Source organism: Eschrichtius robustus, chromosome 20, assembly GCF_028021215.1.
Source record: "Eschrichtius robustus isolate mEscRob2 chromosome 20, mEscRob2.pri, whole genome shotgun sequence".
NCBI classification, from domain to species: Eukaryota; Metazoa; Chordata; class Mammalia; order Artiodactyla; family Eschrichtiidae; genus Eschrichtius; species Eschrichtius robustus.
In genome coordinates, this window is record NC_090843.1 from 518,530 (window position 1) to 535,219 (window position 16,690).

General features: G+C 57.6%; 1 protein-coding gene across 1 annotated transcript in view; it reads right to left on the reverse strand.

Moving 5' to 3' along the window:
• Positions 1-3,691: 3,691 nt before the first annotated feature.
• PRKCA (protein kinase C alpha) overlaps positions 3,692-16,690 on the reverse strand; it is a 370,742-nt gene continuing 357,743 nt past the window's right edge. Inside the window, exon 17 of the mRNA XM_068529666.1 lies at positions 3,692-10,004. Coding sequence (XP_068385767.1) covers positions 9,840-10,004 — 165 coding nt within the window. The 3' untranslated portion in view covers positions 3,692-9,839. The remainder of the gene's footprint in view (positions 10,005-16,690) is intronic.

The window sequence follows — 16,690 nt, forward strand, 5'->3', positions numbered from 1 at the left end:
GCACACACACACAGACACACACACACACCCAGGAGTGAATAATCAAGCCAGCACTTTTCTGAGCTCACCTCCCACCCATTGAATTCATGTGCCACGAGCCAGATTGTATGAGGCTGGTGGGTAGTGGGAAAGTTTGCGCTTATTCTAAGGGTCATGGGAAGCCACTGGAGGGCTTTAAGCAGGGAAGGGAACTGCTCAGACAAGGTCACGCTGGCTGATGCACAGAGGGCCATGGGGCGGGCGTCAAGGGCGGCCTCAGGGGCCGGGCGGGGAGACCGGCCGACATGGTGGAAGTGGACGGCCTGGGGGCCTGTTTCAGAGCGAGGTTCTCAGCAACAGCCCTGCTGCCATCTGGGGCTGGATCATCCTTTGCTGTGAGGGCTGCCCTGTGTGTTGTAGAACGTTTAGTACCGTCCCTGGCCTTTGCCTTTTACCTACTAGACGCCAGTAGCCCCTCTCTCCAGCTGTGGCAACCAGAAATGTCTCAAGACATCGCCAAACGTCTGCCCAGGGGGCAGAATTGCCCCCAGTAGCGAACCACGGCTTTAGGGTGGACCCAGCAGGTCTTGCTGGTGGACTGGATGTAAGTGGGCAGAGCTGGACACAGGCTGGTACTGGACGCAGGACAATCAGAGAAGCCCCGGCCACCGCAAGGGGCGCTGCCCACCGTTTCAGGGCAGGGACAGAGGGGCAGAGGGACGGGAGCCTCCGCAGCCAGAGCGACACAGGCTCGGGTTCCCCCGCGTGTTAGGCTTTCACTCTGTCTCTTTCAACAGCCCTTCGCTGCTCAGCGCCGGCGTGGGCACCCTCCCTCCCTCCCTCTCCAGCCTCCCGCGCAGAGCAGGACGGGGGGCGGCTGAGCCCGGGGTGCCTCAAGGCTGGTCAGTGCCCCTCAGTCTCCCCCCCTCGCGGCTCAGCCGCCCCTTCTCGCGAGGACCCGAGTCCTGTTTACAGAACATCCCTCTTGTTGGGCACACGCCCCCCTCAGCCCTGCTCCTTGAGGCCGAGGTTGGCTCAGTGATGACCTTCCCACCGCGGACCCCCGATCGGCTGGCACGCGGCCCCGTTTCTCAAAAAGGACGGAAGGAGAGAAGAAGCCGTGCTCTTGCTGCAGCCCCGGCCCGGCTTGGTCTTGGGGGCCTCGCGCCGGGGCTCCCGCTGGGTCGTGAGAGCTGGCGTCCATCGCAGGAGGCGCTCCACACGGACCCTCGGCCCGACGGGGCCGCACCGTCACAAGCAGCGCCTTTTGCACGCGAGGAAACTGAGGCCCCCGGAGACACAAACAACCCGGCCCCGATCGAGCAGCTACCACCGGGGGGAGGCCAGCAGGAGGGCTGCAGAGCTTCGCTCTCAACCGCCCCCTGGGCTGCCTCTCGGGGGGGGGTGGGAGACGCAGGGTGAAGCAGGGGAGAAGCTCACGGGAGTGCATGCACCGGAGGAGGTGGGCACGGGCGCCAGGCCCACGCGAGGATGCGTCACGAGAGGGATGGGGAGGAGGAGGAGCCACGGGGGGAGGGGAGGAGCCATGAGGGGGATGGGGAGGAGCCACGAGGGGAGGGGGAGGAGCCACGGGCACCAGGCCCACGCGAGGACGGGGCACGAGGGGGATGGGGAGGAGCCACGAGGGGGATGGGGAGGAGCCACGGGGAGGGGGAGGAGCCACGAGGGGGATGGGGAGAAGCCACGAGGGGAGGGGAGGAGCCACAGGGGACGGGGAGGAGCCATGAAGGGGAGGGGAGGAGCCATGGGGGAGGGGGAGGAGCCACGGGGGAGGGGGAGGAGCCACGGGGGAGGGGAGGAGCCATGAGGGGGATGGGGAGGAGCCACGAGGGGAGGGGGAGGAGCCACGGGCACCAGGCCCACGCGAGGACGGGGCACGAGGGGGATGGGGAGGAGCCACGGGGAGGGGGAGGAGCCACGGGGGAGGGGAGGAGCCATGAGGGGGATGGGGAGGAGCCACGAGGGGAGGGGGAGGAGCCACGGGCACCAGGCCCACGCGAGGACGGGGCACGAGGGGGATGGGGAGGAGCCACGAGGGGGATGGGGAGGAGCCACGAGGGGAGGGGAGGAGCCACGGGGGACGGGGAGGAGCCACGAAGGGGAGGGGAGGAGCCACGGGGGAGGGGGAGGAGCCACGGGGGCCACGTCAAGCTGAGCGACCCTCCGAGTTGGCTCAGCCGTGAGCTGCCAGCCCAGCCAGGGCCCCACCTGGGTGGTAGGTACCAGCTGTGTGTGTCTGGGGGGCCGGGGACAGGCTTCCCGGGCAGCCGGGAGCCGCAGTCTCGAGCTTAATGATGCATCAAGTCCTGACCTCCTGGTGTTCAGGCCGCCCCCTAGGCCCCCGTGGCGCCAGGAGGCCCTGCGCACCTGACCGTGCTGGGCCGTGGGGTCGCCCCGCGGGGTGAATCGCGGTGGGCCGAGCCAGGCCCTCGCTGTGGCCAGCTGCCGAGGGTGCTGCTCTGCTCCGTGCCGGACGCACGCGCTCCGTCCCGCATCGCAGTCAACGGGAAGGAGAGCACGGGGCTGAGCCTGACGCACGGAAAATAAAACAGCACCTGGTGGGAGGAGGGCAGGCTGAAGAGCCATTCTAAGCCGCCCCTCACGTGGCCTCTTTGCCAGGCAGCGGAGGAGTAGCCACGAGCCGCACGTGCCTGTGCGAGCAACCAGCCCCGAGTGAAGCTCAGGGCCAGCCCGGGAGCCGGCGACCACTCGCCGCTGCCAGGGCCCTAAACGTGCTCCTTGCTGTTCCGCATCTAAACCGGCAGCGGGAAGATCCTGACCTTTCGGGGAGATGCAGGGGGACCACAGCAGCTTGGGGACGGGACGTTAGCCCCGTGGACACTGGCACTTGGGTCATCTAGTGAACGGGCTGGGGCAAGACCTTGAGGAAGGGACCACAGGGCAGAGCAGGTCGGGAGGGGGCAGGCTCGGATGACCCCGAGAGCGTGCGTGGGGAGCAGCCCCCCAAAAGGAGGTGAGCGGGCAAGCCGAGACGGCCGTGGCTTTCAGAAGCAGTGTTTTGTTTCGTTTTGTTTTCTTGGTCTTTAATTCTTTTTGAGGCTAATCTCCTCAAGAGTGTTGAGTTCTAAGACACTGTGTGTTTTGGAAGGCTCCCTGGTTCACATGTGAAAATTTCCCCCCGTTCTTCACCCGTGAGTAAGTCCAGGGTGAAGGCTGCTGACCCTGAACGTGGGGAATCCTGAAGCTGAAGGCACCGTGCAGCCCACAGGATGCGTGGGAAATGTCTGCTCCTGGAGAAAAAGTCCCAAGATCTGAACTCCTTCTGCAGCCCTTCTTCCAGGGTGGGTCTCTGTCTTGCGACGACACCCTCACCAGCTGCTGCGTGTCCCGTGCAGTTCCGGGGTGCAGGGACCTGGCAGGCGGGGGCCACGCCAACCTTCCCGCCCGCGCTGTTCCCCAGCTGGCACAAACCCTGGCCTCCGTAAATGAAAGACTAAATGACCTGCCACTATTTTTATCCCCGTAACTGTTTGGGTTTCAATTCAAAGCAGGAAGTATTTTAGGAAATAAAGACAGTGACCCTAAATGGAGAGGCACACACGACACAGGTGAAAAGACAGTAGCGTCCACAGGGTGCACCCAGACTCAAATGCCACACCTGCCAGGTGAACACGATGAAAAATAACTGTGATGCCACAGAGGGATGCAAATGAGACCGAGGACACGAAGGAATGATCATTGTCTTTATTCATACACACTTGCTTCCAAACTACAGTTAATGTATCTAACAAAGCGTATCATGCAAACAAAGATTGGAGGTTATATGAATTAGAGCAATGCAGTAATTTGTACAACCATTTCACCTGCGATAAACCAAATGTGATCTGACAGCTGAATGGCCTCTACGCTTTGCCAGCAGGTGCTTGACAGAAGGGAAAACTGCAACCTCCATCTCTTCCTCTTCCTCCTCCATACAAATTTGGGGTCTGATATAGGATCCTTTTCAAGAATGCTTTAGACACGGCTTGTCCTTCAGCCCACCCTTCCCCCAAATTCATGTAGCAAAGCAGTGATTCCAAATGTTTCTGACCATCTACAAAAGACATTCGAAAAGACCCTAATAGAAGAGATATGAGGTGAATTTTTAGACTCAAAAGGATAACAGCCTTCATGGATGATTTTGAATAGTCCACTAATCCCCTCAAGAAAAGAATCACACTTTTCCAGGAAGAGTATCAACAAGAATCTACCAACAATCACAGGAATAAATACTCCTAAAGTGAAGCAGAGGGGACAAAGACAGAGCTGCTTAATCAGAAAATGCAAAGCCACCTTTTGTCTTATTTTAGAAAAAAAGGTTCTTATAAAGTAGCCTTGACAAGTAGGGTCCCGTCTACTCACGAGAGATGATGCCAATGGGCACATTTGCTGCTTCTTTCTTGGGGACGTCGGGGTAGTTCTGAGTCGCCCAGGGACCAAGTTCTCACAGGGCATCACTGAACTTTCACCATATACACGAGACCTGGGGGCCCGTGGGGACGGGAGACAGAGCTGAGGAGGCGCCTCCCACCCCCACGCCAAAAGGTGGTCGCAGAGCCTCACAGAGCAAGGAAACGGGCCCCAGGGTCGTAGAGCCTCGCAGGGCAAGAAACGGGAAAGCTATCCTAGAGCTGCATCTGGAAAGGCGACAATAAAGCCATCTCTCCCGTGGTCCAAAAGTTTCTAGACTTAAGACAGTCGTCCCCAGTGTCTCATTAAAAACACGGAGGGCATCATTCTGCTAACACGTTCCACCTGGACTCCCAGCCAGTCATTGTCATGAGGACCCCATACCCCACTGGCTGGGAAAATCCTGCAGGGGGGCTGCAGGATGGGGGCACTCTAGCCGACCCCAGCTGAGTCCTCCTACAGGCTCCATGTGATTGCAATCTTATGAAATTGTCAGTAGTTTTATTTTAAAAACTCATTTCTAAGGAAGAATTGAGTTAATCAAGTTCTCTATAAAAAAGTACAAATAGCCCAGTATATTCAGATGTTCTGTTGGAATTAACAGATTAATTTCTTCCATGAGGTTTCAGAAAAGTCTTGGAACCTGTGGGCCTTAGTGTGGGTCATTTGAAGGCTGTTTGATGACAGAGCTGGACCTACACAGCTATTAACTGGCAGCCGATCACACAAATCAGAGGCACTGGGGACCCAGTCATTCCACTCTGAACCCTCCCGACGGGCCCCTGACGTGACGGGATTAACAGAACTGCGGTCAACACCATTTCTACACGGCTGCCTCCACCCATGCGTAACTCAGGGAACCTTTCTCACAACAGAAATACACAGCATTCCCTAGATTTGCTGCATCAGCCCAGACGGGAAATGACAGAAATGTTGACAGTCAGTATACTTCATAAAATGTAACCCAAGTAACTCAAGGAAAAGGTTTTAGAAATATTTCCCAACACTCCCTGTCAAATTAGGGTGTGGTCACTAACAGCCAGAATGCCTTCTGCTTCCTGTGGCTGTCAGGCCTTCGCTGTTGCCGTGGCCCTGAGAGTCTCCGTCTCTGGGTCCCTGCCCCGCGTCAGGCTCACGATCATGACTGCTTAGCGCTGCCCCTGCTGGGCTTAAAGAAGCAGGAAATGGTACAGGAAATAGGCGACTTCCTAAGACCAAGGTGAGAGGAGGACTGTCAGATGGTGTTTCCTTTCTGAGGCTTTCAAAAACATAAGACCCTCACTTCGTTCTCCCCTTCGGTACTGAGAAAACAAACGCAGCAAAACACTCCAATTCCGCCTGCTCCGGGGAATCGGGGAGGTGGGGGGGGGGACCTGCAGTGTTAAGTTTTCTTGCTCTGTCCCCGCTCCCCCGCGCCGACCCCCAGCTACAGGAAGTCACAGGGGAAAAGTGGGTGCGAACCCACCTGCCGGATGCTTCGGCCCCGCCCAGAGAACCGGGAGCCCCGTCAAGGGGGCAGGAAGGCTGCTGCTGGCGCTTGGGAGGTGCTCGCGGAGGAGGACCAGCACCCGCATCCGACACCGCCCGACGGCTGGGCCTCCGGGAACTGCAGCTCCCGCCCCGGACGCCCTCGCCTCCCCTCCCTCCTGGCTTCCTCCTACTGCAAGCGTCCGCCAGCCCTTCCGCACTCAAACCCGCTCTTCCCTAAACTCCCTGCCGACCACGGCTAAGGACCACGGCTCAGAGGGGCTCGACAGTCGTTCGCCGAGTCGCATTAATCCGGGTCCTCACGCTCTCCCAGCTGACCATCTCAGACCAAGTTTCCGGAGATCTCTTAACCCTCTGGCTTCCTCCCCAAATCCTAGTAAGAAAGCCTAACCATCTCCGAAGACACGACAAGGCAGAGATTCTGCATGAACGTGAACAAAATAGGAGTAGACGTGATGAAGAGCCATCGCTCGGTTCCCGGGGTCTCCTATCGACCTTCTGAATCGTTCCAGCCTCCAGCGAACCCCCCATTAACCTCTGCGGGCTGCACACCCCGGATTCTTCCTTTGAACCAAGCCCCTCGTGGGTCTGAACGAGATGCCAAGAGGAGGGCCGCCCGCCCACTGGCCGCAGCCTCGGAGGGAAGTCCCGCCTCCCAGGGGAAGGTCACGGGACCAACCTGAACGGCCTTTGGCGTCACAGTGTCTGGCGGGGACCCAGCTCGCGCTGGATTCCCCTGCGGGCCTGGACCTCCACGGGCCCCGGCGACACAGGCCGTGCCCGGGGCTGGCCCTTCCCGGGTCCCTCAGTGACTTGGCCCTTCAGGGCCTCCTCGTTACCCCAGCCCCTTTGAAACGGCAGCCCCTTCCCTGCGGCTTTATTTTACGTGACCTCCACGAAGGGGGATAAAGCCACAGACCTTCATCGATCCGTTCTGCTAGCAGTTACCAGCATGCCGCGTGCTTTCAGCAGCACCGTCTCGGGTTGCTCAGACTTTTTAAAAGCATTAGCTTCTATCTCCATTCGGGACATGGCAACGTACCAACACGCCCCATCACGGTAACACTTCGCGGGCACCGGAGTTTTTCCTGTTTTCCCCCCAAATTTGTCCTCAAGCCTGCAGTCGCTCACGCAGCGTACAGGGCCCCCCAGACACGGTATTTCCTTTAGAACTTTGCCACACACTCAGAAAGGATAAAAACCAGCTGGGATGTTTCCTAGAGAAAGATGAGTAGTTTGGAAATGTGTCGGCTGTGTGAAGGGCAGCGTGACCTGCCCGGGGCTTAGCGCGAGCAGGCAGCGAGGGGCTCGGGAACATGTGGTTCAACCCCGTGGGCTCCCTTCTGGGACTTTGCTCACCTCCGGGGCTTCGCTGGGCACCTGTCGTCCTGCTGTTGCACCCTTCCGGGGCAGGGGACCGGCTCTTCTGCTTTTTAGCCTCTTTCTGTACTTGGGTCCCTTTTCTAGCAGACCAAACGAGGTGCACCTGGGGAAGGTGTGGCCCCCGCACGTGCACGGACCCATGGGGCCACAGCTCCGCAGCCAGGGCCCCCCTGGAGCCCTTCAGTCTACGGCCCATAAAAGGTGGCGGAAGAATTTGCTCTTTTCTGGTCTAACCTGTTCCCTACCCCATCTCTTCCTCCAGTCAAGGGTTCCCAGGATGGCCGAGGCCTCTCATCCCTAAGACCCCTCAGTGGTTGTGTGGCAGCTGAAAATCAGGCAAAGAGCCAGAGAGTAAAAATGAGAAGACGCTTCGCTGGGACACGCTTCTGGGGAACAAGGGGGAAGAGAGCAGCCCCCCGTAAGGACTGACAACCGTGTCCCTCGTAAACGTTCTCTCTGCTGTTGCTGACCGGCTCCCCCGAGGACCCCGCGCTGTGAAGCTGTGTCCCACGGAAGCGCTCCTTGCAGGACAGGGAAGGCCGCTTCTAGCAACATCTGGGAGAGCCTCTGCAGCCTCCCCAGAGCGTCTGCTGACAGCTCCAGGGCCTGGCTGTGCCTCACCACGTCCGCACGTGCGGGAGCGGACAGCGGGGCATGCCGGGGACGGTGAGATGGACAGCACACTTCCGGGGCATCCACACACCGTGTCAGGAAGGGTATCCTCCCGTCCCTCCTGCCCCGAGTCTCCAACAGCAACAAGGCTGAAGGGAAGAAGTAAGCGAACAAAGTGCAGCCCGGGGGCCGTGACGACACCACATCTGCAGGAACGTACTGGGGGCACGGGAGCTGAACATGTCCTGCTACCACAGGAGGAAGCGTGATGAAGGCGACAGGGCTCAGAGGCTAAGAGGGAGCCTCGCCTCGACAGTAACCCGCCCGACGAAACTTCTGTTTGCAGGTGGAAACAAATATTTTTATGTATATGTGTATGTAAGCCTAATTGATCATGCAAAGTAGACATTCACCTTCGAAATTAGATCTACTGCAATAAAAAATCAGTACGCCCCACACAGTGCCAATGCAGGGTACGCACCGAGTCGGGGTGGGGAAAAGGAAGCACAGCGGCACAGAAGAAAGCTAACACTTAATCATGAAAGCAGACTAGAAACCAGAGCCTTCACAAATACAGCACAGTTGTGTCTTATAAAATTATTATAATACTCTTTGTACTTGATACGATTATATCAATAACATAGATTCACTTGTTATTAAGGTTTATTCTAAACATGCAAAATTCATTGCATGATGCCTTTGCAAAACATTAAAATCCTTCTAGCAATAAAACCTCTTTGAGCTGATACGTATCCAGGTTTCCTGTTCTACAGCTTCAGGTGTGTCATTCAACATGAACCGGAAATGGGGGACCAAAACTGTATTGTTCATCCCAAGAGGATGTCGAGGGCTGGAGACGTGAGGGAAATCAATTCTAGGGGCTGAAGTTAGAGTCAACACTTGGATTAACTTACTGTACATCGTACTCTCATAAACACCGCAGCCTATTAAATAAATAAGTACAAAAGGGGTGGGAGGTGTACGCTTCGGCTTCTTAGGAAGTAGGCAGCGAAGTATCGGTGTGAGGGGGGTTGGCTAACAACACTTGTGAGTAGTGGCATGATCGCTGATGGCACCCTGGATCCAGAATAATCTCCCAGAGATTAAAATGAACGTCACACGCACACTGATCTACCCTTGATCTGAAATGATTTCACATGCTCATTTAGCGGAGTCCTTAGAAGATTTGGCCTCTTAAAAAGAAATGCAAGTATCAAGATAGTTATCAGCCAAGTAGGGTACAAGATGACAGATGCCCCCAACACTCATCTGAGGTTTTCTTCCTCTCTTTGTTTGAACTGGTAACTGCTGGACCGTTACTGTGAGTGGGTTACGAGTGTCAGCATCTGGGAACAGTGAGCTTGCAGACGGGACTAGATTCCTCCCGGCCTCTTGGGCTCTAGGGACCGTGTCCATCGAGGCAGAGAACACAAGCAGCGGGTTTTCTGAAGCCCCAATCCCACCTCCCCCAGGTCCCGCCTTGCTCACTCTCTGGGCTCCCCGTTCTTTTACTCCAAAGATGTCTTGGGTGGAGATGTTTCCGGCCCCCTGGACTGGGGCGGGTTCCTTTGAACATGTCTGGTTGGGGGATCCGGATGGTGAAAATCAACAGAGGGTTTGGAAAACATGTCAAATTGTACCAAAAAAAAAAAAAAGGGGGGGGGGGGCAGAGTCTGTTTGCCTTCCAGGAAGGGTTAACCTACCGCCAGATGTGACCTCTACACAATTAAACTGGATGCTGTACATGACATCGTCTGCCGCCAAGGTGACGCTCTTGGTCGTGAGAGACTCTGAACAGCTGATCACGTGTGGACTAATAACCCTACGGTTTTCAGGCCTCCACCTGGAAGCAAGGCGGTGGCCTTCAAACTTTAGGGCTGAGGATCATTTCCCAGGGCTGGGGGCAGGGGCGGGGCTGGGGAGGCGCCTGCCCTCGACGCTGAGTTTCATACTGTGCTCTGTATGGTGGGGTGCACGAACTGGGGGTTGACATACGAGAACCCTTCAAAATCAGACTGGTCGATGTTGGCGATGACCAGCTGGTCGGGCGGCGTTAAGACGGGCTGCCCTCGCGTGAAGAACTTGTCAAAGTTCTCTGCTCCTTTGCCGCACTGCGGAGAGAAAAGAGAAAGGAGGAGAGATCAGTAGCCATTACGGAGCCAGGCAGCAGCTCTCTGGGCCGCTGTGGGGAGGAGCGTGGCCGGGGGCGTCGGGGCTGCCTAGGCGGGAGGAGTTCCGGAGGATTTGCAGGCCAATGGGATTCGCAAGCCAGGCGGACCGAACAATCAGAGAGAGCCACTCAGCTGTAAACCATCTGGCAGCCTCGGAGCAGACACCCCAGGCGGGAGGGCCGTGCTGCCAGGAAGGCGACAGCGACGACGGCCTCTTTTCTCTCTCGTCCCGTCACAGAGCCATGAGCACGAGGCCGCAGGCACGGGGCCAGCGGGCACACGTCCACGCTGAACAGCTGGGACGTGGGTGGAAATGAGGGCAGGGACCCCTGAACTGAGAGGCTGGGATACTGTCCCACGTCTGGTTCTTTGCAAGCGTATCTGTAATACAGTAAAAGCTGTGTTATTCTTGTCTTCCAACTGGGAGGTTCTAGAATATCTCAGCCCCGAAATTAATCTTCAACCAGGAAGGGGTCGGCGTAGTGGCGGGGCCGGGCCGTTCTTTCCTGGGCTTGGCGGTCTAGGTACGTCTGGTCAACCAGCAGACAGGTCGCCGTGGCACGCGTCGCCGGTGGCTTCGGTCTGGACGAGGTTTGTGCTGGTACCCCGAGAAGGAAAAGTCTCCGTCCTGGACACTCATTCCTCCCCCCTGGGTCCACCAGGGCACCTCGTGAAGATGGGCTGTGGGCAGAGCTGCCCTGGCGGGGGGCGGTCTGGAAACCCGGCCGCTTAAGCAGCACTGCTTTGGGAGCCTGACCCCGAATACGAGGAAGGGCTGTCCCGTTCGCTTTCCCAGCCACCGGAAGGCTGTGGCATGTTGGGGTCCCAGGATCCCAGGTGACTCTGAGACAGAGTGCTGGGAGGTGTTCTGGTGACACAGTGACATATCTCCTCCTCCATCCCCGGCCGGTACTACGAGGCGGCGTGAAACGATCCTGAGCTAGCCGAAGGCGTCCTTGCACCTTTACCAGAGCACGGCTCTAGGTAGACTGCGAAGAGGGGTCCACCCCTTCTCCTCATCTGCAAAATGGGGAGGATAGCTGGGCCCCTCCTGGGCTGCCACGAAGGTTGAACGTACAGTGTTTCACACAGAGGCCAGCACGTGCGGGAGCGCACGACACCTACTGCTGCCATGTTTGTAATGGCAGCTGAGTCTCGGGCTGCGCTCTCTCACCTCCTCTGTCACATCCCTTCCCCATCTTCTAGAAGCTCTCCTCGAGAATCTAGCTTCGTTATACTTTCCCCACCCTCTTATCAAATAACCTGTCTCGGTGGAAAGCACACCATAAATTCAAGGTAAGGTCTTCCTAGCTGATGCCTTTCCTTTCTGGGGTGGGTTTTTTTTTTTTTTTTGATTAATTAATTAATTAATTTATTTTTGGCTGTGTTGGGTCTTCGTTTCTGTGCGTGGGCTTTCTCTAGTTGTGGCGAGCGGGGGCCACTCTTCATCGCGGTGCGCGGGCCTCTCACTGTCGCGGCCTCTCTTGTTGCGGAGCACAGGCTCCAGACGCGCAGACTCAGTAGTTTTGGCTCACGGGCCCAGTTGCTCCGCGGCATGTGGGATCTTCCCAGACCAGGGCTCGAACCCGTGTCCCCTGCATTGGCAGGCAGATTCTCAACCACTGCGCCATCAGGGAAGCCCTCTGGGGTGGTTTTTATTTTCGTAAGCGACCACCTGCTTTTTAACTGGAGGCGAGTTCAGAGCAGCGACTGCTGGGTGGGTACGAGGGGGAACGAGTGGGGGGATTGTCTGGGGCCCCTCCAGTCACTCTGCAGGGGTCACGCTGTCGGTCCCGCTCATCCCTCGGGTCCTGCCGCCTGCACGTGGGACGGTGGGGCTTTCCCTTCACACTCCGCCTTTCCAAGGAGCACAGAAGTCAGCAGAAGCAGGGCCTGCGGCCTGCACCCCCTACAGGCACAGGCCACTGTGAAGCAGTCAAGGGACTCTTCAGGGAAGAAGGGCACGATGTTTCTCCCCAGGAACTAAGCAAGGCTCTGCACTCGATACGTCAGTGAAACCAACCGACGTCCACAGAGCACCACACTCAGACCCCGCGGTGAAGATGACACCAGCGGAAGAAAGAGCCCTGCTTCGGAGACACCAGGGGCTCTCAACCAGGGAAGGTCTTGCCCCCGCCCCGTGGACATCTGGCAACGTCTGAGCTCCTTTTTGGTTGTCATGACTGGGATGGGTAACCACAAAGAGGCGGTGGCCCCGAGGTCCACAGGGCTGCGGCTGAGGAATCTGGAATATTCCGACTGCGAAGCAAGGCTCAGTGCGTTCCAAGGTCAGTGTGAGGGCAAAGGTGGAGGCCAAACGAGGAAACCAGGCAAAACAGCCAGATCTGAGAGCAGAGAACGGAGAAGCTGCAGAAGCTCAAGGCAGAAGTCCCGTACGCAAGTGTCACAGCCTCGGTGGACTTGGCTTTGAGTAGAACATCCTTCGGGACCCCGACTAATCAACACCCATTGCCTGGAAGGTTTCAAGCAAATCTACTGTGGGTGCTCCCAGCAGCTGGGACGTGTGCTTCCTCAAATAGAGGTTACTTCCTTCATTGATTCCTGATATTCACTAACTACGCAAAGATGAGCGAGAAGGAATTTCTGGGGAAAAAAATAAAAGCAGGTGAAGTCCCTAAGAGGAAGAGGAAGGCGAGCCATGGTGAAATCTCTCTCCGCTAGCTGGAGACCCATCCTTCCAGCTCCAGGTCGGTCCATCTGTCCTGTGAACAGATCACACAGCCTCTGTGCAACCACAAGGCTCAAAGGAAAGACTGACACTTTCCCCTGAGCCCCTTCTGCAGAGTACTCACAGATCACCTTCCAACGGGAATCTCTCAAAGCCAGGGCTTCACCGCCAAAGAAAAATAAAAAACAAAGTAAACAGAGAGATCCCAAGGTCTCGGAAGGGGGACCACGTGACCACCAACACGGAGGAGACTGGGGATGGGGATGACGCTTGAGGACGTTAAGTTCTAAAGCCGCGTCCAGAGGCGGCTCCTCCTAAAGGGCAGCGCAGCTTGCGAAGCCCGGGATGGCGACGCACGGACGGAAATCCTTGGCGTGTAAGCTGCGGGCCATGACCATGCTGCTGGCGGGGGCCAAGGGGGATGGCGGAGACCAGGTCAACCCAACCCCGAGCGGGCAGGCGGAGGCCAAGAGTGAAAGCTCTGTGACTATGAGTGGGTCTCGGCAAGCCGTGCGGGGAAGGGTCTGGAAGAGCTGAAGGCGGGGTCTGAGGATGAGCTGAGATCCAAGGCTCAGAAGGATACTTTACCCCGAGGGTGATCCCACCGGACAGAAGACACTCCCCCCAAGGGGCGGGGGGACCTCGGCTGGTTTTACCACCGGTTTGGCTTGATGAGAATTAGCACTTGCTTTAAAAATGAGCGCTCCACAACTCAGCGAAATCAGGCCAGAAATAGACAGCCTCCTTTAGGTCAAACTGGAGAAGATCTTGAACTACTTGTCTATCAAGACGTTTGTGCAAAAAATGGCAACTGTCCTCATACCACCAGCCACGCCACCACCACCCACTGAATGGGATAATGAAACTCAGGGCCCTTTGGATCCCTGGGGAAAAGACAAACAACGGCTTTAACCAGCTATCGTCTTTTACGGTAGAGAAGAGTCTTCCGGCCACCCGGGAGCCGGTCTCACCGGGGCCATCAGCTGGCGGGGAATGGGCCTCGGGCGCCACCTTGGATCTGAGAGGCAGCCAGAAGAGGCCCGGAGACTGAATGGGGGGCGCGGGGGACAACAGGCAGGCTGGGGTGTCCACGGCCTCAGGGCTCTCGGCCACCTGAGGACACAGCAGGTGAAGGCAGCACTCGCTAGCTGTGAGCAGAACCCCGCGGCTGGGTGTGCACTGCCCCAGCTCCGAAGGCCACCCACGCCTTTTGCCAACTGAAGCTGCCAGGACGCCTGCAGGACGTGAGGTCCCCACGACTGGCTGGGACAAAGATCAGGGGTGGGGAGGGCGGAGGAAGTGGCCCAAGCATGGCTGGGCCAGCACGTGCGCCCAGACCGGGCGACCTCCGTGTTCGCGGTGACGCACTTGACAGCAGGGGAAGACGGGGGTTACGGTGGGGCTGAAGCACCCGACCAGAGGCCGGGAGCCCAGGTCGGCTCGGGCAGCGCACGTGCCTCTCTGTACAGACAGGGACGCAAACACCCACCTCCCACGGCTGTTGTGAGGTCAGAGGGACGGCATGTGTGCGACCCTTTCTAGATGACCAGGCCTGGTACAGACCTACGACGCCACACGCAGCGCACGTGCCCGGCGTGGAGACGGCCACTGATTACAGGTGGAGGACGAATGGAACACTATTAACGGTTTATCTCCTGCCTCAGCTCTGGATTCAGGACTTCACTCCTCTGTTCTTTGGACGCTCCCACCCATTCGGTGAAATCATCGATGAGTAAAATGAATCCAGGAGAAATCGGGATGGCAGACGTGTGGCAAAGCCCCGGGCGGGATCTGGGATGCTCTGCTCCCCACCCAGAGCCCCGCGTGGCACACGGCCGGTCAGCTCACAGCCTCCGCATCTTTGCGGGGCGCCGTGGGGAAGGGACGGAGCCTGAGCCGGGCTGTGGGCCTCCGGCTGTGACGCTTACCTGGCAGAGGCCACCGAGAGTGCACCACACATGTGCTGGTCTCAAGCCCGTCCCGTACACCTTGCTGTCTCGGTGACGTAGAAATTAACCTCATGGTCACCGGCGCGGGACTTAGGGTGAGTGTGAGTAGCTCGAACACGCTGCCGTTAGAGCAGAACTCCAGACTGAACCCGGGGGAGCACGAAGGGTGCAGAACGAAGCCAGAGTAAAGGTGCGCAGCGCAACGAAGGAGAGAGGAAGCTTCTCAGGGTGGGGGCCGTCCCCGCGTCCCGAGCCCCGGGCTGGGGAGCTGAACTCGGCCCCGCGCCGTGGCCCCCGTGGAGGGTGGCGAGCACACGACCCGCGATGGGCTCGGCTCCCGGACCCTTCATGGCGTTAAACCCGCGGCAGAAAGGAGCAGGCGCCTCCTGGGAGGTCACGTCCACACCACGGAGCCGTCCAGCGAGCGGGCTGGGCCGCCGGGCGGCAGCCGGGGGTCTGCCCTTCCTAAAATCAGCATGCTGGGCGGGGGGCCTCCGTGCACGACCAACACAAGCAGGCGCACACGCCAAGGGTTAGGAAGAAGTGAGGTTAGTTTGCGCATTGCGTCACCCAGCGTTCTGGAGATGTGCTCACTGAAGGCCTGGACGCCCACTGAAGCCAGTGCATTTTGGTGCAGAAAGTCTGGAGAAGGAGAATGGGCAGAGGAGAGGATGTGGAAAACAGTCAGTGCCCGGCCTGGGGACAAAAGGAAAGGAGCGGCCCCCACGCAAAGGAGGCCACACGCCCACGTGAGCAACGCAGGGACAAAGTGTATAGATTCACGCACGCGTACAGCTTTCTGGAAGGTTACAGAAACGTCAGGTGAGCCGCGGGAGTGGTCCCTGGGGAGAGGGAGATCCCGCTTTTTCATTTTATATCCTTCTCTACTGCTTAACCGTCTCTTTCACCGCAAGGAGATTGTATTTTAACAATAACTTTTTAAAAAGGGACTGGGGCCTCTTTCACCTCCTGCCAGCGTCCCCTGGAGACAGGCCCTATTTTCTCAGACAAAATTAAACAGGGCTCCCCTCACCTGCCGCCTCAGCGCGCCTCTCAGGAAAGGCCACTTCTGGCCTGATGGCGGCTGTTAAGACACACACACTGAACGATTAGGTTCGTGCAGGTGAGAGCCCCGTGTGTCTGAGGGCAGAGGCTCTGGCCTGCCGTGGCCTGTATCCTCTGGAATGAGGACACACACACCGCCTGGTCTTTCTTCACACGCACGGGCAGCTCCAGGGCGTTCAAGGCCGCCTTTCCAAGAGAGGCTGTTGTCTTGCCCAGCATCACGGGGCCTTCACTCCGGACCATGGGTACCGGACTGGTCCCTTCCCTCGGCCTGAGGCCCGCAGGGGCTGCATTCCCCGTGACTCCCCGCCGGCAGCTCCCTGAGCCTTGCGAGAGCGCCACTTATTCATATTGATAATTACTTAAAAGTCTCATTTCTTCCCATTTCTCTCTCAAGCAGAAGAGCATCTGGGAGCATAATTACCAAGGAATAGGAAGACATCCTGCCTCTAATTAACCAAGGAGAAGGTGCTGTCTTAGGCGGGTTCCAAGGCTTAAATCCCACCTCAGCGCCTCACAAGATGGCAGGTTCTAGTCTCCCAGGGCTGGTCAGTGTCTGTATGTTGTCAGAGAAGCTCCCTGAGCCTTGAGAATCTTGATTTTAATTAGCATCACTGCTGCTGGTTCCACGGAAAGGTCCAGAGGATGAACCCCACCTGCCACCTGGGAGAACTGATTAGATGTGGCCCGAGGCTGCTGTCCACTCTGGGGTCTTCTTCTCCTGTTACCTGGAGAGCTGCTACCCCATATAAATAACTTCTCAGAGCAATTATCAAAAGAATACAGTGCCGTGGGAGGTCCTTAGTTGTAGGAAATACACATGGAATTATTTAGGTGTAAAGAGGCATTATTTAGGTGTACGTCTGCAACTTACTTTCAAATGGTTCAGAAAAGAAAATATGTACATGTGTGTCCTTGCCTAC